General features: G+C 71.8%; 3 protein-coding genes across 15 annotated transcripts; 1 reads left to right on the top strand and 2 right to left on the bottom strand.

Annotated features, from left to right (window-relative positions):
- Positions 1 to 121: 121 nt before the first annotated feature.
- On the bottom strand, positions 122 to 4,454 carry PNKP (polynucleotide kinase 3'-phosphatase). Of its 5 annotated transcripts, XM_051841667.3 has the most exons (17): positions 4,334 to 4,454; positions 3,948 to 4,113; positions 3,602 to 3,648; positions 3,014 to 3,301; positions 2,662 to 2,741; positions 2,527 to 2,584; positions 2,348 to 2,455; positions 2,184 to 2,255; positions 1,542 to 1,590; positions 1,392 to 1,462; positions 1,224 to 1,316; positions 1,044 to 1,140; positions 895 to 956; positions 704 to 813; positions 512 to 599; positions 346 to 407; positions 122 to 267 (listed from the first exon to the last, which is right to left on the bottom strand). In XM_051841667.3, exons 2-17 carry the CDS (start codon positions 4,099 to 4,101, stop codon positions 150 to 152), a joined length of 1,557 nt encoding a protein of 518 aa, XP_051697627.3. In that variant the 5' UTR covers positions 4,102 to 4,113; positions 4,334 to 4,454; the 3' UTR covers positions 122 to 149. The 5 variants fall into 5 exon arrangements, 4 of the variants coding, with proteins under 4 accessions (XP_051697627.3, XP_089175023.1, XP_089175025.1 ...); XR_016224600.1 differs by lacking the exon at positions 1,542 to 1,590; XM_089318897.1 differs by having other exon boundaries at positions 122 to 407.
- A 625-nt stretch (positions 4,455 to 5,079) lies between these two features.
- Positions 5,080 to 10,404, bottom strand: AKT1S1 (AKT1 substrate 1). 8 transcript variants are annotated; one of them, XM_051841675.3, is made up of 5 exons: positions 10,253 to 10,404; positions 7,686 to 8,071; positions 6,608 to 6,685; positions 6,367 to 6,536; positions 5,080 to 5,847 (listed from the first exon to the last, which is right to left on the bottom strand). In XM_051841675.3, exons 2-5 carry the CDS (start codon positions 8,062 to 8,064, stop codon positions 5,704 to 5,706), a joined length of 771 nt encoding a protein of 256 aa, XP_051697635.2. In that variant the 5' UTR covers positions 8,065 to 8,071; positions 10,253 to 10,404; the 3' UTR covers positions 5,080 to 5,703. The 8 variants fall into 8 exon arrangements, with proteins under 8 accessions (XP_051697635.2, XP_089175028.1, XP_051697631.2 ...); XM_089318902.1 differs by having other exon boundaries at positions 7,686 to 7,855; positions 10,253 to 10,300; XM_051841671.3 differs by lacking the exon at positions 10,253 to 10,404 and adding an exon at positions 9,644 to 9,795.
- A 49-nt stretch (positions 10,405 to 10,453) lies between these two features.
- Positions 10,454 to 17,559, top strand: TBC1D17 (TBC1 domain family member 17). Of its 2 annotated transcripts, none has more exons than XM_051841664.3 (17): positions 10,454 to 10,749; positions 11,183 to 11,281; positions 11,387 to 11,461; positions 12,236 to 12,359; positions 12,665 to 12,872; positions 13,446 to 13,557; positions 13,656 to 13,817; positions 14,065 to 14,193; positions 14,276 to 14,379; positions 14,716 to 14,810; positions 15,077 to 15,193; positions 15,267 to 15,367; positions 15,451 to 15,550; positions 16,273 to 16,370; positions 16,466 to 16,582; positions 16,748 to 16,834; positions 16,919 to 17,559. In XM_051841664.3, exons 1-17 carry the CDS (start codon positions 10,729 to 10,731, stop codon positions 17,123 to 17,125), a joined length of 1,956 nt encoding a protein of 651 aa, XP_051697624.2. In that variant the 5' UTR covers positions 10,454 to 10,728; the 3' UTR covers positions 17,126 to 17,559. The 2 variants fall into 2 exon arrangements, with proteins under 2 accessions (XP_051697624.2, XP_051697625.2); XM_051841665.3 differs by having other exon boundaries at positions 10,508 to 10,749; positions 13,668 to 13,817.
- The last annotated feature ends 3 nt before the right edge of the window (positions 17,560 to 17,562 follow it).

Genomic DNA, 17,562 nt, shown 5'->3' with positions numbered 1-17,562 from the left:
ATCCTGTGTTCGTCCGGCCTGGGGCCCCTGCACGGCTGGGCTGGACGCAGGGGGCCGACCGCCAGGCCCTCCCCGCTGCTCCGGCCTCCACGCCCCGCCCCCCAGCAAGACGCGGGCCAGGTCGGCGGCAAAGCGCGTTTATTGCGGGCTCAGCCCTCGGAGAACTGGCGGTACAGCCGCTCGAGCCGTGGCTCCAGCCGCAGCCGGAAGGGGATCTGCAGGACGGCGGCGAAGCCCTCGGCGGGCGTCGGGGCCTCGAACTGCTTCCTGGAGAAAGGGGGGGGGTGAGGGGGCGTCCTGCCCGGCCCCCTCCGCCCCGCGCCCGCGGGACCCCGGCTGCGGTACCTGTAGCCGTACATGACCACGTCCGACACGGGTGCGTGCGAGGAGCCTGTCATCTCGCGGAACTGTGGGGTGGGGGCGCAGGGCGGTCAGGTGGGCGGGGGGCGGGGCCGGCGGTCCCGGCGCCCCTGCCTGCTTCCCACGCCCCGGGCCGAGGCGAGGGGCTCACCCGGTTGTTGTGGCGCGCCTGCTCCAGCGTGGCCGTGAAGAGGAAGCAGCGGCAGGGCACCCCCGCGGCCCTGGCGCACTGGATGTACCTGCGGGCGGGGCGTCAGCGGGCGGCTCCCCCCATCCCGCACCTGGTCCCGCCCCCGCCCCCGCCCGCACCTGGTCCCGCCCCCGGCCCCGCCCCCGCCCGCACCTGGCCCTGCTGGCCGCGTCCGGGTTCGTGTTGTCGATCACCGCCCGCCTGCCCTGCTTCAGGGCCGCCTCACACGCGGTCACGCAGCGCTGCCAGGAGCCCAGCGTGTCCTGCGGGGCGGGCACAGCGGGTCGGTAGCTGCGGGGTGGGGACCCGAGGGGCAGGGGCGGGCCGCGCGGCCGGGGCCCTACCCGGTTCACGTGGACGTAGCCGGCCGACACGAGGTGCTCCGTAAGGAAGGTGGACTTCCCGGCTGTGGGGGCGAAGAGCCTCAGCGGAGCCCCAGGACACGGGGGGGGGGGGGGCTCAGGCGTCCGGAGGTCAAGGGTCAGGGCCTCACCGCCAGGGAATCCCACGGCGACCACCACCTCCGGGCTGTCGCTCAGCAGGGGGCTGGACTCCGGGAGCCAGAGGGGGCCTGAGGGTGACGCGGCCCTCTGGGGGGGGAGGGAAGTGAGCCCGTGCCCCCACACACACCCACAGCCCCCTCCACACGCCCCCACTCCTCCCCCAGCCTCACCGGGTCGAAGGCTGGGAGCTCGAAGCTGGCCACCGGCCACTTGAGAAAGAACTCCTCGGGCGTGGAGAAGCGCAGGCCGAGGTTGAGGGCGAACTGGGAGGAAGCGGGGGTCAGGCTCGGGCTCGGGTCAGGGGTCGGGCGGGGTGGGGGGCAGGGCCGGAGCCTCACCAGGCGGTCGGCACAGGAGAAGTCTTTCTTCTTCCGTCCAGGGGCCCAGTTGGCTGGGCGTCCTGCTGCGTCTGCAACCCAAGGACACCCCCTGTCCACCGGCAAGCTCGAGCCGGGCCCCCAGCCCCCACAGCGGCCCCTGGCCCCTACCTCCTACAAACACGCTGTCCCCGATGGAGATGGGCATGCGCTCATTGGCCTGGGAGATACACGAGCAGTGAGAACCCTGTCCCACAGCGCTGTCCCCTCCAGCACCAGGGGGCTCCCCGGGCTGTCTGCTCGGTCGGCTTGAGGCCCGACCCCCTGACTTCCGTCTGCAGCCCCTGCGCCTCTCACCCCAGCGGCTGGCCCAGCCGGATCCCGTCCCCCAGACGGCCGCTGGAGGGCGCCCGCTCCCACTCAGCCGACGGCCGCTCGGCCCTGTTCCCCACGTGGCCGCCAGGGGGCGCCCGTCCCCACGCAGGTCCCCTCCTGCCTCACGGGGACACCGGGCTCCCTGACCACTCCCAGACCGTGTCTAGGAGGCCGCCGCGACGCATGGCCGATGCCCAAGCTCCACCCTGCCTATTTCACACCCTCGCCAGCAGTACTGGAGCAGGCCGGGGCGCTAGTGCGTCCCGCCCAGGATGCCAGCGACCTGAGCTACGGCTGAGCGTGGGGACGATGCGGACAGGCCCTCCGCATAGCGGGCTCGGGCCTCCAGCGCCTAGGATGTGGCAGCTGGGGAGAGAAGGCGCGGCCGGGGCGGCGAGCAGGCCTCCAGCGCGCGGGGGCCAGGGCGGGGCTGCTCACCTGCTCCTGCAGGTAGTCCCACATACCGCTCACCGGCTTCCGGTACAAGCCCGCGTGCGTGGCCACCAGCACCTGGGGTGGGGTCGGCATGGGACGTCACGCCGCTGCTCCCCGCGCCCCTGGAAGCCGCCCTCCGCCTTGCCAGCCAGGCGCCCCGGCCGTACCTGGAAGGGGGCCCCCAGCTTCTCCAGCACGGCCTCCACCTTGGCCTTGAACTCCTCTGCCCGCAGCTTCCCGCGCCCGATGCCCATCTGGTTGGTGAAGATCACCAGCTGGGGAGCAGGGGGCCGTCAGCGGGCGCGCGGCTCTGGCCCTGCCCGGCCCACAGCCCAGGCACACGCACCTTGTAGCCATCCGCAACGAGCTCCCGTAGCCTCCGCGGAATCTCCGGGTACAGGAGCCTAGGGCAGGCGGGAAGCCCTGCTGACCCGGGGCCGGAGGTGGCTCCGGGCCCCCTCGCTCCCTCCCCCGTGCTCACCTCCAGTCACTGGGGCCAGTGGGAAAGACCTTCCCGGAGCGGGTGGTGATGAGGGTCCCGTCCAGATCAAAGCCAGCCACCTGGGGACGCCAGGGGGACAGCAGCAGCCCGGTGACCCCACCGCCCATCCGAGCGCCCTGGGAGAACCCCAAGTCCTTCCTGTCTCTCGTGGCTGCCCCCGGTACCCCAACCTCTAAGACGGGGGTTAAGGTACCCGAGCTCTGCCCGGTCTGCACTTAGACACAGCGGGAGCTAAGCTTCGGGGGGTGACTGCGGGGTGGGCACGCGCCGCGCTGACCCCGGGTCCAGCTCCGAGCGCTGGAGGCCGAGCAAAGCCGGGCCTGGGCCTCACCTTGGCGCGGGGCTGCACGCCGGGCGCGGTGAACACCAGCAGCTTGTCCAGGTGCGCCCAGCCTGGAGCCGACCTCCGCCTCCGCTTCTCCGGCGGCTCCTCCTCTGGGGGCTCTGGAGGGGTGCCGGGTGGAGTAGCTGGCCGGGATCCTGGTGAGTCGGTCTCCTCCCAGCGCAGGGTCAGCGGGTGCAGGCCATTGACCAAATACAGCGTATCCCCAACCCCCAGCGAGCCCTCCAAACCCTGCTTCAGTTCCTGAGTGCCAGCAGTTGAGGGGTTAATTCCCAGCTGCAGAGAAAGGGGAAGGAACTGCGGCTGGCCCCGCCCCCCAGCACCAACCTCCAATCAAACACCCAGGGACGGGACTTACAAGCCCCACCTCCTCACTGCACCCACCAATCAGGGCTTTGAGAGGTTACAGGAGGCTGCCCTACCGCAGCAGGGGAGGCTGCACTGGCCACGCCCCTTCCCCCCTCAGCCACTCTCCAGGGGCTGGCCACGCTCTTCCTCAGCCAATCAGATCCCTAGGGGCGTGTCCCCGAAGGCGGTGCTCTCTGGCTAGACCCGACCCCCAGGCCGCGCTCGCACCTGTTTCACCGCCACGGTCCGGGTCTCCAGGTCCGCGACCAGCTCCACTGCGGGTGGGGGAGTGAGGTCAGGGTGCGGCCCCCGTGTGACTGGTTTCCCGGTACTGGGGCGCGGGGCCGGGAGGCGGTTTACTTCAAGACAGGACCGCCGACCACACGGGCGCTTTCTCTCTGGAATCGGGGCGCTTCTCTCCGCGGGGTCTGGCTGGCCCCAGTTCAGGCTCAGCCACCCACTCCTCTGCTTCCCAGAGGGCACCCGCCCCCCTCGGCCTCGCCGGGCCCAGCGCCTGCTAGGAAGCGGTTCCTGCTTCCGGGCAGGCCACACCCCCGGCCCGGGCCCCGCCCACCTTGGGTTCTCGAGCACTTCCGGTCCGTAACCTGCGTCAGTGGCCCCCGGCCTAGGACCAGGGGCTGCCCGTCCGAGGGCAGGAAGATGGGGGCCGCCCCTCCCGGGGGGCTTTGCAGCCACAGGCGGCCCCGGGGCTGCTCCGTCTCGGCCATCGCGCGTGCAGACTAAAGGGGAACGGGTCTGAACGGCGGGCGCCCCAGTTCCACAGGAAGTCCCGCCTCTTCCCAGCCCGTCCGCCAGGAAGTCCCACCCCCTCGCGGCCTCGGGCTCGTGCCGTTTCCCTGGCGACGACGCCGGCTCCGGCTCCCCGCCGGCCCGAGTCCCCGATTCCTCGGGGCTGGGCTCAGAGCTTCGCGCGCCGCCGCCTCGCCCGCACACGCTCACCCGCGCCGGCTGCCCGGACTCCGGCGTCGCTTCAAGCCAAGGCGGGCCCGCCCGAGGCGCCCTGCCCTCGCCGCCGCCTCTCGGGTCCCGGCGGACGGAAGTGACTGGGCGCGCCGAGGGGGCGGAGCTCCGGCCCCGCCCCCCGCTCGCTCTCGCTGCAGTGTCAGGTTCGGCCCCTAGGGGGCGTCGGTGACCCGTGCGAACTCCTCTCGAATTCCCGGCGCCTGTGGTGGAGTCAGTCCGAGGGGCCGCCCCTACCTAGGTCGGTCTATTGCTTCACACCCGACGCCGCAGAGGGATTGCTACGCGAATATCAAGAGTTCACACGGAAATATACAAGCGGCAGAAAATCCTATTGCTGGCGTTCCTCTGGTCGCGACCTGATGGGAAACCGAGATTCCCCGGCCACCGGCCCGACTCTGCTCCACGGGGCCGGAGCCCTCCCCTGCCCACGAGTGCCCCACCCGGCCATAACGTGGGGGCAGTGCCACCGGCCCGACTGCCCAACTCTGGTCCACGGGGCCGGAGCCCTCCCCTGCCCACGAGTGTCCCACCCGGCCATAACGTGGGGACAGTGCCACCGGCCCGACTGCCCGACTCTGGTCCACGGGGCCGGAGCCCTCCCCTGCCCACGAGTGCCCCGTTCCTGGCCCGTGGAGCTGGGAGTGATTCCAACTCCCAGCCTCGCTCTGCGCGTCCGGCCCAGGAGCGTCTAAGCTGAATGCACAGCACACGTCACGCTCACGTCAGAAGTAAAACTTTTAATCTCAGAGCGCCCTTCCCATTCCCGGCTCCCACCCCCCTCTCCCCCCGCAGCAGGGCCGGAGAGTGAGGCCCCCTCTCCCCACGTGGGTGGACGAGGGCCCATTAAGGCACCTGTGGGCGGGAGGGGCGGGGGCTGGTGCGCCTGGCAGGCTGTTGGAGGGGCCGGGGACAGGGCCGAGCAGCCGTGTCAGGACGTGGGCGAGGCGGGCTAAACCAGCCCGAGCCTCAGTAGTGTGAACGCGGGATGGCTGCAGACCGAGTCTGGACACCAGGGCTGGGCCGCGCCCCGGGGCCGGAGCCGCTCCGCGGGGAGAGCCCTTTGCTTCCGCCCGAACCCGGCCGCCCCGGCCGGGAGCTAGCCACGCCCCCGCCGGGGTCAACCAATCGCAGCAGGAGCCGTCGCTGGGCAGGACCGACCGACCCAATCGGGAGACGCCGGCGGGCGGGGCGGGGCGAGGGGCGGGGCTGGCAGGGACGCGCAGCCCCAGCCGCGGACACGTGGGGGGCGGGCCCCAGGCCGCGCCGGCATTGGCGAGCTCCGGGGGCGGGCCAGGGGCGTCGTGCGGGGCGGGGCGGACGCGGGACCCGGCGGCCCCTCCCGGGCCTCAGTATTTCCGCTTCAGCTTCTGGAAGTCGCTGGTGTTGAGCCGCGGCCGCGGCAGGTCCCCGAACACCTGGGTGTCGTCGGCCTCCCGCAGCACGAGCGCGCGCATGCTCGCCGCGATGCGGTCCAGGTCCGGCGAGGAGGGCTGCGGACAGGGCGACGGGTGAGGGTGCTCACCGCCTGCTCCGTCCCTGGCCCTGCCCCACGTCCCGCAGCCCTCACTCCGGCACAGGGCCTCAGATCTGAAGATCTGGGCAGGCTGCGGTGAGCCAGTGAGCCCCCCGCTCTGACAATGGGGCTGATGTGAGGTCGCGGACAGGCCATCAGCTGTCACTCCACGCTCCCATGCAGGCCTGGTGCCCCCGCAGCTCCTGGCCCCAGATGGGACCCACGTCACAGCTGGTGGACCCTGCCTGGGCCCCTACAGCCTGGGGCAGGCGGGGTCCCCGCTGTGACCTGGGCCTGCAGCTCCGGGTGGGGCCGACCTCAGGGGGCCGGGCCCTCAGTGCCCCACTCGCCCTCTGCCTGGGGTGCCCAGCCCAGATCCTGCACCCGGGGGCGCCCTGCCCGCCACCCCGCCCAGAGCGGGCCCATCTGCAGGGAGCAGCAGCCGAGGGGAGGCCTCCATCCGCGGCCACCCCTTCCCTGGCCCAGTGCCCCTCACCGGCCCGTTCTCCTCGTCCGACGACCGCGCCTCCGTCCTCTTCTCCTTGAAGGCCCAGACGGGCACGGACACGGGCAGGGACTTGGCGTACTGCTGAGTGGGCAGGGCTGAGGCCGGGGGCACTGAGTGGGCTGGGGGGCCAGCGGGGGTCTCCTCGCTGAGGCTGCCGTCTGGAGGAAAGGCGCCCGTCAGCTTCCGTCCCCGCCCTCCCGCCCCGCCCGGGAGGGGCTGCGGCACTCACCGTCCGTGCTCTCGGGGTCCGACTCACAGAAGGGGGGCAGGTCCTGGAGGGTGGCGTCCTCGTCCATCACAAACAGCCCTGGGAGGGGGCGGGCCCCGGGCCGTGAGGGCCCCGCCATCACTGTGCCCACAGCACCCACCCCAGGTCACCCCGGGGCTGAGGGCCCCGCCATCACCGTGCCCACAGCACCCACCCCAGGTCACCCCGGGGCTGAGGGCCCCGCCATCACCGTGCCCACAGCACCCACCCCAGGTCACCCCGGGGCTGAGGGCCCCGCCATCACCGTGCCCACAGCACCCACCCCAGGTCACCCCGGGGCTGAGGGCCCCGCCATCACCGTACCCACAGCACCCACCCCGGGTCACCCCAGGCCGTGAGGGCCCCGCCATCACTGTGCCCACAGCACCCACCCCGGGTCACCCCGGGGCTGAGGGCCCCGCCATCACCGTGCCCACAGCACCCACCCCAGGTCACCCCGGGGCTGAGGGCCCCGCCATCACTGTGCCCACAGCACCCACCCCGGGTCACCCCGGGGCTGAGGGCCCCGCCATCACTGTGCCCACAGCACCCACCCCGGGTCACCCCGGGGCTGAGGGCCCCGCCATCACCGTGCCCACAGCACCCACCCCGGGTCACCCGCCGGGTCCCCGGCACACGCGGGGCGCCAGCATCTGGCTGCAGTCCCGCGACACCGCTCAGCCCCACGCGGGCTCAGAGAAACCGGACGCGGCGTGACCTCCGTCTGATGGAGATGGAGTCACTCGCCCGGGGTCCCACGGCTTACTCGTGACAGGGCCAGGCTCAGAGCCAGGCTGCTGGGGGGGGCTTCCGGGGCGAGGCGAGAAGGCCGCTCTCCAGGGGCACCAGCCACGCCCCCTCCCCCAGCCTCAGCTCAGGCCTCCGATTCCGTGGCTGAACCACTAGCCCCTCGCCTCCAAGGAAGACGCCCCGGAGCTCGGCCTGTGCCAGCCCCCGGCAGGAGCTGGCATGAGGCTCAGGGCGGGTCACACGGGGCCACAGCAAGCGGCCGCGGCTCCGGGGACAGGAGGGCCCGGGACCAGCCCCCGCCTCCCCTCACCTCCATTATCGCTGACGCCGAGCCGCTCCCCAGAGGTCTCGGTCTCTGTGGGCGCGTCCTCGTCCTCCTCGTCGTCCTCCCTGGGCAGGGCAGGCCGGGGCGGGCTGGGTGCGGGACTGGGAGGCTGCGGCACTGGTGGGGGCGCTGGGGGCCGGGCGGCGGCGGCGGCCCTGTGGGCCAGGGCGATATCGTGCAGGCAGCGGCGGGCGGCCTCGGCCAGCGCCCCCCGGCCGTGGGCTGCATAGGCGCAGGGGCCCGGCCGGGGCGGCGGCGGCGGCGCCGCGGTCAGCAGCACCAGCTCCGTGCCTGTGCGGGCCCGGAAGCGCTCGGCGGCCCCCACCACAGCCTCCCACAGCTCCTCCGGGCGCCCCAACGCCATCCGCGCCCTGTGGGCCAGAGCAGGACACGGGGGAGCTGAGGCCTGGCTGCCGCAGCTCCCGTCCACCCTGGGAGCCCACCCAGGTCCCTCCCGCCAGCATCTGATGCCCAGCCGAGTGCCAGCTCTGCCTCCGCCGGGCCTGACTGTCTCCTGTGGGGTCCAGTGGGCGGGGCGGGGCAGGGGCGTTTGCAGTAAGCAGATGGGGACGTCCGGCCGCGGCTGCCACGGAGCCCACGTTCCTTGTGGCACAGCCGTCCCCCCCCACCGTGACCCCAGCCCCAGGAGGGTCCTCCCGCACCCAGGACAAGGGCCCGCCGCCCCCACGGGCAACACTGGGCTCTCCCCCCAGCTCCCCACAGCTCTTGGCCAAGCTTCCCATCGTCCTGTCGTGGACGCAACTTTCCCTCTTCCTAAACTCCTGCTTCGGGCCCCCACGTCTGAGCAACACCGTCTCCTCGCGGGGCCTGTGGTCGGCGTGACTGGGGGGCCGCTGTCTGCCCGAGGACCACCCACCGCTTCTTGCTTCCTGCAAGGCTGGAGCGGCCCCCAGAGGCCCTCCGCGATCCCCACGCCACCCAGGCCCTAGGCTCCCTGCACCGTGGGCCCTACACCAGAGCCCTGCGTCCCCGGGCAAGCAGCCTGCAGGTGCAGCTCAGGGGGTAGGGCCTGGCCCTGTCTCTGTGTCGTCAGGGACTGGGGGCTCAGGCCCAGCTGCGGTCCGGTCCGCGTGCCCCTCGCAGCTCGGCATCCCAGAGGCCAGTGGGCCTGGCCCTGCCCTGTGCCCAGACCCCTCAGCTGGGCGCTCACCGACAGCCAGCGGCCCGGGCCTGCCCAGCACCGGGGTTACAGCACCCATCGGTGAGCCGCTCATCCGGTGGGAAGTGAGGCACCGGCCCGAAGCCCCAGGGTGGGACCGGGCGGCGTGGGCAGGGGGCAGGGAGGGGCTCGCTGACCGACGGCGCGCGGCTCCCAACACCAGGGAACAGGACCTAACCGGGGGGAGCAGCGACCGAGGCCAGCAGCCAGGCCCGGGGTGCGGGCGGGGGCTCGCTCCCCAGGGAGGAGGGCGGCTGGCCAAGCCCCCCCAGCCTGTCAGACTGGAAGCGGCCCTAACAAGGGGCACGGGGCACCCCTGCGCGGGCGGACCTTGGGGCCGCCGCCCCGCGACCTCCCCGCAGCCCCCGGGGATCCAGGCCTGACCCGCTTTCCCAGCAAAACAGGAAATCCCGCCCAGGTGAGGGCCAGGGCCGGAAGTCCCGCCTTTGGGCGGGTGAGGGGCGCCCGGAGCCCCTCCAACAACCCCCTCGGGCCCGTGGACGGGGTCCGCGGCCCAGGTGAGGACCCCTGTGGGTCCGAACACCGGAAAATGAGGGTGTCCAGGCTCTGCCTAGAGTCAGACACGACGGTTCTCGCGGGCGACCCCCCTCCAGCGCTCAGCCACGTGCCGCTGGGCTAGCTCTGCCCTCTGACCTATGCAGGCCATACCACTCCCGTGAGCCGGGCGCCTTCCCGGAGCCCCTCTGCCTCAGGATGGCCAAATCCTCCCAACACCGCGGTTCACAACGCCGCCTCCACTCACGTGCCCGTAGCCAGCATGGCCGGACAGGCGCCGTCGCCGCCCTCAAAAGGCATGGCGGCGGGCTGATGTCACTTCCGGGTGACTCCCCTCCTTCCTTATCTGGCTCGCCCGAGACCAAGATGGCCGCCATGGGGTTCGATCCAGGTCCGTGGGAGTGTTGGCCACAGTGGCTAGCCCACAACAAAGATGGTGGAAATGGCTTACCAGCTTAAGCCGCTTCGAGGAGCCCTCAGAAAATATGGCCGCCCACACATGCTTACACGTGACCACGAGAAACTAGGGAAGGCGACCTAACGTTCCTCACCCTTTCTTCCACAAAGTGGAAGTGGTGCCCGTTAACGACATGGCAACCAGCCTGGCTTCACCTGCCCGTCGTGTATATGGGCTCTCTCTCCCTCTAACCTATACCCCCTCCGAAGCCAAGGCTGGCAAAGACCCAAGATGGCAGCATTTCTCGCTTCGGTTTGCCCAGCTTCAACATGGCGACTCGGCCCGCTTCGAGGGTGACTCAGGAATTCGCCTGGGACAGCTTCGGTCCTGGGGACGCCGACGGCTTGGTCCCGTCGTACCGAGTCCGTCGGCTCTCGGGCGACGCACAGCTCCTCTCACCTTCTTTGCCTTTATCCGTTCCTCTTCTCGAGCACCTCGCTACCTCGCCCCGCAGAGAGATGGAACTGCCCCGCATTAACATGGCCTCAGGCTAGCGGGTACGGCCGTGCCCTCGAGCAACATGGCACCCCTTGGCTTCGCTGCCAGTACACAGTACGAAGCAGGAAGGGGGCGGTTTCAGGGAGACACGGGGAGGAGCCCCGGATCCTCCCACTTGTTTACTTCGTGGTGAGCACCGTGACACTGAGCCTGCGCACTCTCGCTGGCCAGCTCCTCTGCTAGAGTCCGCGCCATGTGACTCGCATCCTTAGAATTCCACCCCCCCATGTCTAAAAGATGGTTTCACCCACTCCTGCTCTAGAATGCATAAGGGCGCAACCACCGTGCGGCCGTGCGGGGGAGTCTCCCTTCCGGATATGACACTACGTTGACCCGGAAAAGGAGGAGGCTGGGGCAGCAGGATCTCGACCGAGGCTATGGAGGGAGCCGGCTACAGGGTAAGCACTGGGGGCGCATTCACTCGCTTCTGCCTATGCGAAACGACCCTGTCCGGTGATCTGCCTCTCCCCAGGCCGTGCCAGGGAGGCCCGGAACTCCACAGAGCCGTGGGAACCGGGTGTGGGAAGACCCTACCCCCTAGCCCCGCCCCCGGACTCTGGGGACCTTGCGAGCTCCGCCCCTTTCGGAGCGCGCGGCCGCCCTGTGGGCGGGGCCTCCACGCGCTGACTTCCCTGGTCCGCCCCCATCGGCTCCCTTCGGGGCCCCGCCCCCGCCAGACTCGCCCCCATTGGCTCCCCCCGGACCCGCGCCCATTGGCTCCCGCCGGACCCGCCCCCACGGCTCCCTTCGGGGCCCCGCCCCCTCCAGACCCGCCCCCATTGGCTCCCGCCGGACCCGCCCCCATCGGCTCCCTTCGGGTCCCGCCCCCAGGTAGTGTTCGAGAAGGGCGGCGTGTACCTGCACACCAGCGCCAAGAAGCACCAGGACCCGGACTCGCTCATCGCGGGCGTCATCCGTGTGGTGGAGAAGGTGGGCCGGGTGGGGTGGACGCGGCGTGCAGGGGGCCCGGCCTTGAGGGCGTCCGTGGCTCCCACTCGGAGGGCTGAGCCCCGGGACCTGTCCCACTCCCCCCAGGACGGCGATGTGCTGCTGCACTGGGCCCCCGTGGAGGAGGCCGGAGACTGCACGCAGATCCTGTTCTCCAAGAAGGTCAGTGTGCTGCGCCCTGCGTGCCCTGGCACCGCGCGCTTCCCCGGGGTCCAGTCCCAGGCCTGCCCCTGGGGCCCGGGGATGCCTGGCCGGGGCCCGGGTCCTCTCGGCCTCTGGGTGAGGTGGGCCGAGGACGCCCGTTGGAGGAAGGAGAGCGGAGGCCCGCCCAGGTGCAGAGGCCACTGCCGCCGCTCGCCCCCTCCCTGCGCCCCTGTCCGGCCCCGGGCGCGAGGCTACTCAGCAGGAGGTCGGTGGGCTGTGAAGACCCGGCTTCGTAGTAAGCCCATTGGCCTCAGTGATGGCCGTCACCGCACCCAGGGGCCTCCCCCGGGGCCTGGCAGCTGCCTGAGGCTGGGCCACGTCTCTGTCGGGCTGTCTGTGAATGCCTTCTGGCGTGGACACGTTCCCCTTGTCCTGGGCACTCCCCGCGGAGCGGCGTTGCCGGGCCTGGGGAGGAAGTGCCGCACCGTGTCCCCAGCCCGGCCCTGTTGCACGTGGCCGCCTGCAGCGTGTGGGGCTCCGGCGTCCCTGTGCGCCCGCCGCCGCTGGTCCTCAGGTCTCTGGTGCTAGCTGTCCTCGTGGGCACGGGGTGTCTCCTGCCATGGCTGCCCAGCTGCCGCCTGGGCACCAGGAGCCTCGGGTTCCAGTCCTGGCTGTGCCGGGTAACCCTGGGCAAGTGCCATGCCACCTCTGTGCCTCAGTTTCCCTACGAGGCTGCGCTCATACCTAGAAGCCATGAGTCCGTGGCCCCTCACTCTCTTCCTCTGCCCCAAGGACTCCAGTGGGGGCTACTCCTGCGCCTCTGAGGAGGAGCCGACTTTTGACCCCGGCTATGAACCTGACTGGGCCGTCATCAGCACCGTGCGGCCGCGGGCCCGGCCATCGGGGCCCCCGAGAGGTGGGCCGAGCTGGAGGCTGTGGGGGCCGGGGTGGGGGACCCGTGTTCTCAGGAGTCTCTGCCCCCAGTCCCAGGAGAGAAGAGGTGGCTGGGGGCAGGGCTTGTGGCTGTGCCCAACCCCCGGGCTTCTGGGTTGGCCGTGGGTGCATCACCTGCCGAAGTCCAAGGCAGAGGGAGGCCGGGGAGCCCAGAACCGGCACACCGCCACCGGGCTCCACTCCCCAGGCAGCGGGCGGTGGCCCAGAGTCAGGAGGCTGGGGCCCGGGGCCAGCTTCCCGTGCGCCCAACGCCGTGCCGTCCCCCAGGTGCAGAGCCCGGCTCCTCCCAGGGCCCCTGGGCCTTCTCGGTGAGCCTGGGTGAGCTCAAGTCCATCCGGCGGTCCAAGCCGGGCCTCAGCTGGGCCTACCTGGTCCTGGTGACCCAGGCCGGAGGCTCCCTGCCCGCCCTGCACTTCCACCGCGGGGGCACCCGGGCCCTGCTGCGCGTGCTCAGCCGCTACCTGCTGCTGGCCAGGTGAGCCGACCCGGGGCGTCCCCTCGGGGCTGGGGAGCTGGTTCAAGGCTGGGAAACGCAGGTGGCCCCGCGGCCCCAGGAGGTAGAAGGCATCTCCCCTGCCCCGGCACCACCGCAGGCCCACCTCTCACCGGCTCGGCTCTGGGTCACTCCCCCTTGGCCAGGGAAATGGGCGCTCTCATGGGTCAGCCCTGGGCCACACACCCACCCCTGCTGCCAGCTCCGCCCTCTGCCTGCAGTGTCACTCCAGGGGCGGCTGGGGTGCTGCGGATGGCCCCAGCCTGCGCTCCCTGTCCCCGTGTCCCCACCTCAGCCCTGGCCCCCCCCAGGACCCCCGCCTCAGTCCCGGCCCCCTGTCACCAATGTCCCTGCCTCAGCCCCGGCCCCCCTAGCTTCCCACAGGACCCCCACCTCAGCCCCCTGTCACCCCCCAGCTCCCCGCAGGACCCCCGCCTTGGCCCCGGCCCCCTGTCACCCGTGTCCCCACCTCAGCCCCCTGTCACCCCCCAGCTCCCCGCAGGACCCCCGCCTCGGCCCCGGCCCCCTGTCACCCGTGTCCCCGCCCGCCCCCAGCTCCCCGCAGGACTCCCGCCTCTACCTCGTCTTCCCCCATGACTCCTCCGCCCTCTCCAACTCCTTCCACCACCTGCAGCTCTTCGACCAGGACAGCTCCAACGTGGTGTCCGTGAGTGTCCCCCGCGCTGGGCTTGGCGGGGTGTGGGCGGGAGGGCGGGCCCGGGGCTCCGCGGTGGCACCGGTGACACCGTCCGGCCCTGTCCCCAGCGCTTCCTCCAGGACCCCTACTCCACCACCTTCAGCAGCTTCTCCCGAGTGACCAACTTCTTCCGGGGAGCCCTGCAGCCACACCCCGAGGGGGCCTCCTCCTCAGACCTGCCTGCGCCCCCCGACGACGAGCCAGAGCCCGGGTTCGAGGTCATCTCCTGTGTGAGTCACCCGGACCCTGCCCTGGGCAGTAGCGGCCCTGGCCGCCTCAGGGTGCATCGGGGTGAGTGCCAGGCTCTGGGCGCACCTGCCGGCTGGTACTGGCGTGGCCCTTCCTGCAGGGGGCGCCTTTGTGCCCCCCCAGGGTAGGAGCTGCTTCCCGCCCCTGAACAGAGAAGGGCTCTGAGCTCTCTGGAGGACCAGATGGGGTTGGGGGCCAGCCCGGGCTTACTTGCCCTGCGTCCCACAGGTGGAACTGGGGCCACGGCCCGCCGTGGAGCGGGCTGCCCCCGTCACTGAGGAGGAGTGGGCCCGCCACGTGGGCCCTGAGGGCCGCCTGCTGCGGGTCCCCGAGCTGAAGAGCCGGATTTTCTCCGGGGTGAGTGCGGGGCAGGGGCCCGGGGCAGGGCTGGCGGGCAGCCGGGAGGCGGTGCCCTGAACCACCTGCCTCCCCGCTGCAGGGCCTGAGCCCCGGGCTGCGGCGCGACGCCTGGAAGTTCCTGCTGGGCTACCTCAGCTGGGAGGGCTCCGCCGAGGAGCACAAGGCCCACGTGCGCAAGAAAACGTGAGTGGGAAGCTGGCCCGTCATCCCCGGAACGCCGGCCCGGCACAGGCGGTGTTCCACGGACGCCGGCTCCGACCGGCCCAGGGCACACCGCGGTGAGCGAGCCAGCCCCGCACCGGCTCCGTGCCCGCCTCGCTGCGATGCACGGCAGGCTGAGCCTTGTCGGGGAGGCCGGGCTGGGGGGGCCCCCAGGTCTGCACCGGGCGTCCCAGCGCCTGGCCTCTCGCCCCGCAGGGACTGCGACGCACGGCAGGCTGAGCCTTGTCGGGGAGGCCGGGCGGGGGGGGCCCCCAGGTCTGCACAGGGCGTCCCAGCGCCTGGCCTCTCGCCCCGCAGGGACGAGTACTTCCGCATGAAGCTGCAGTGGAAGTCGGTGAGCCCGGAGCAGGAGCGCAGGAACTCCCTCCTGCACGGGTACCGCAGCCTCATCGGTGTGTCTGGGGCGCAGAGGGCGCGGCGTGGGTGCAGGCGATGCCCTCCAGGTTTTCCGGGGAGGGAGGTGCGGACGAGCAGACGCCCTGGGGTCCAGGCTCGGTGGGGACTTCCCTCCCTGGCCCTGGGGGAGATGCGGTGGCTCCTGGAGCCAGCCCCGCTCCTCCACCCAGAGGGTGCTCCGAGCGGGGGCTCCGGCGATCGCGGTCCGGGGGTGGGGGCTCCGGGCACCTGACCCTCCCACCTTCGCACCCCGTCCCCCCAGAGAGAGACGTGAGCCGCACCGACAGGACCAACAAGTTCTACGAGGGCCCCGAGAACCCGGGGCTGGGCCTGCTCAGCGACATCCTGCTCACCTACTGCATGTACCACTTCGACCTGGGTACGCCGCCGCGGGGGGCTGCCCTCGGGGACATGCGGGCCCGGGCTGGCCCCTGACCCTGAGTGCCCCCCAGGCTACGTCCAGGGCATGAGTGACCTCCTCTCCCCGATCCTCTATGTGGTTCAGAACGAGGTGGACGCCTTCTGGTGTTTCTGCGGCTTCATGGAACTCGTGGTAAGCCGGGGGTGAGGCTGGGAGACCCCGCCCCACCACGGGGTGGGGGTCCCGCCCCTCACGGCCCTCCCGCCCGCCCACAGCAGGGGAACTTTGAAGAGAGTCAGGAGACCATGAAGCGGCAGCTGGGACAGCTCCTGCTGCTCCTGAGGGTGCTGGACCCGGCGCTCTGCGACTTCCTGGGTGGGTCTCTGCTCCGGACGCCGCCGGCCCTTTGCAGACAGGAGCGCCTGGGTGTGGCTCCAGCCCTCGGCGGTTCCCGCAGCCTGGGGCCACTGCCTTCTGTCCGCATTGCTGGTTCAGTGGAAAACTCGGATCCAGCCGAGTGGCTGTCGATAGCGGGCATATCCGAGGGCAGGTGGCGATGAGGTGAGGCCGCCACCTGGCAGGAGCCGGAGGACGGCACGGGGCGGGGGGCAGGGGAGACGCCCCCGGCCACCTCGCGGAGCGGGGGCTCCGTCTGAGGACTGAAAGTCTCCCGGCCCGGGCTTCCGTGGGCGGCGTGCCGTGCTGTCCGTCCCCCAGGAGGAGGTACCGGGATGGCCTGGGTGGTGTCTTGGGGTTGAATTGTGAGAGAGGACTCGATGCGGGGTGGCTGTCCACCCACGTGCGTCCTGCTCACTGCTGCTGTCTGGCCCGGCCGGCACAGCCCCAAGTCCCGGAGGGCCTGCGTTCTCAAGCCCCCCGGCGGCAGGCGCTGGGCAAGCGGGCCTGGGAGCCGTGGGAGTGGCCACTTCCTGTAGACTGTGGAATGCAGGGTGGGCGCCCTAACCCTAGAGGGTATGCAGCCAGATACTGCAGGGTCTCGGCCCAGCGGCGGTCAGGAGGGGGCTCGGCGTGGCTCCTGGTGGCGGCAGGTGCTCCGGCTGTGGGCGAGGCTGACTCGGCGCCCTGTCCTCCCCCAGACTCCCAAGACTCGGGCTCTCTCTGCTTCTGCTTCCGGTGGCTGCTCATCTGGTTCAAGAGGGAGTTCCCCTTCCCGGATGTCCTCCGCCTGTGGGAGGTGGGCCAGCGGCGCCGTGGGGGCTGGGGGAGGGGCAGAGCTGGGGAGGGCAGGCCCCAGCGCCTCCTCCCTCGCCTCCTCCCTCGCCTCCCCAGGTGCTGTGGACAGGGCTCCCCGGTCCCAATCTGCACCTGCTGGTGGCCTGTGCCATCCTGGACATGGAGCGGGACACCCTCATGCTGTCCGGGTTCGGCTCCAATGAAATCCTCAAGGTGAGGCCTCTCCCTCCTGGTCCCACGCCGGCCTAGGGCACTGGGCCCCGTGTAGACACGGCATGGGGACGCCCAAGGTGGCCCCTGGAGATGAGGTCAGCCGTGAATGTCCAGGGGACAGGACCTGGGGAGGCCTGACCCGCCCCCCCCCCAGCCCCCCCGCAGCACATCAACGAGCTGACCATGAAGCTGAGCGTGGAGGACGTGCTGACGCGGGCCGAGGGCCTCTACCGGCAGCTGACCGCCTGCCCCGTGAGTGTGCGACCCTGCCCACGGCCGCCTCAGCCCGCCTCTCCCCCCACGCCCCCTCTGACCTCGTTGCCCGCGCCCCGCCAGGAGCTGCCCCACAACGTCCAGCAGGTCCTGGGCATGGTGCCGCCCGCGGAGCCGCGCAGCCCCTCGCCCCCTGCCTCCCCGCTGCCGCTGTCGCCCACCCGGGCGCCGCCCGCGCCGCCGCCGCCGCCGGCAGACGCAGCCCCGCAGCCCGACAGCAGCCTGGAGATCCTGCCCGAGGACGACGACGACGACGGGGCGGGCTCCTAACCGCGCTGGGCCAGGCCCCAGCCCCGCACAGGCACTTTACCCCGCTGCCCGCCCGCCGCGGAGCCCCGGGAGCGGAGGGACGCGGCTGCCCGCCCGGCCCGGTCCCCGCGCCCTTCTCACGGGCAGGTTCCGGTGAACTGACCGCTCCCGCGTCCGCTGGCCCGCTGCTGGGGGACCCGGCTGGGGCGGGGGTGGTGGTCTGCAGGCCGCTCGGGCCCGTGGGCGGAGCCAAAGCCTTAGCACATGACCCCGGCCTGGCCAATGGGCCGCGAGAGGCGGTCCCCGGCGGGCGCAGGCTCCCTCGCTTTTCCTGGACGAGCGCGCGATGCTCGGACTGCGGCCTATGCTGGACGCTTCCCGGACGTGACCGCAGTGGAGGGCCCTGCCTACAGCTGTTGCTTATGTAACAAATAAAGTTGCCGCTGTTTAACCACCGC

This window comes from Oryctolagus cuniculus, chromosome 18, assembly GCF_051225735.1.
Source record: "Oryctolagus cuniculus isolate XC-2025 breed Fujian yellow rabbit chromosome 18, ASM5122573v1, whole genome shotgun sequence".
Taxonomy (NCBI): Eukaryota; Metazoa; Chordata; class Mammalia; order Lagomorpha; family Leporidae; genus Oryctolagus; species Oryctolagus cuniculus.
This window is presented reverse-complemented; position numbering and strand designations above follow the sequence as displayed.

What these genes read in the sequence shown, in the direction of transcription:
- TBC1D17 (XM_051841664.3), top strand. Translation starts at nt 10,729, where the DNA reads ATGGAGGGAGCCGGCTACAGG. An exon ending in ACAGCTCCAACGTGGTGTCC is followed by an intron (nt 13,558 to 13,655) that starts GTGAGTGTCCCC and finishes CCCTGTCCCCAG; the next exon opens with CGCTTCCTCCAGGACCCCTA. An exon ending in CGGGTACCGCAGCCTCATCG is followed by an intron (nt 14,811 to 15,076) that starts GTGTGTCTGGGG and finishes CCGTCCCCCCAG; the next exon opens with AGAGAGACGTGAGCCGCACC.
- AKT1S1 (XM_051841671.3), bottom strand. Translation starts at nt 9,696, where the DNA reads ATGCCTTTTGAGGGCGGCGACGGCGCCTGTCCGGCCATGCTGGCTACG. An exon ending in GGACCCCGAGAGCACGGACG is followed by an intron (nt 6,537 to 6,607) that starts GTGAGTGCCGCA and finishes CCTTTCCTCCAG; the next exon opens with ACGGCAGCCTCAGCGAGGAG. An exon ending in CGGACGAGGAGAACGGGCCG is followed by an intron (nt 5,848 to 6,366) that starts GTGAGGGGCACT and finishes CCCTGTCCGCAG; the next exon opens with CCCTCCTCGCCGGACCTGGA.
- PNKP (XM_089318897.1), bottom strand. Translation starts at nt 4,101, where the DNA reads ATGGCCGAGACGGAGCAGCCCCGGGGCCGCCTGTGGCTGCAAAGCCCC. An exon ending in GCGTGCAGCCCCGCGCCAAG is followed by an intron (nt 2,742 to 3,013) that starts GTGAGGCCCAGG and finishes TGGCGTCCCCAG; the next exon opens with GTGGCTGGCTTTGATCTGGA. An exon ending in GCTACGTCCACGTGAACCGG is followed by an intron (nt 814 to 894) that starts GTAGGGCCCCGG and finishes CCCGCCCCGCAG; the next exon opens with GACACGCTGGGCTCCTGGCA.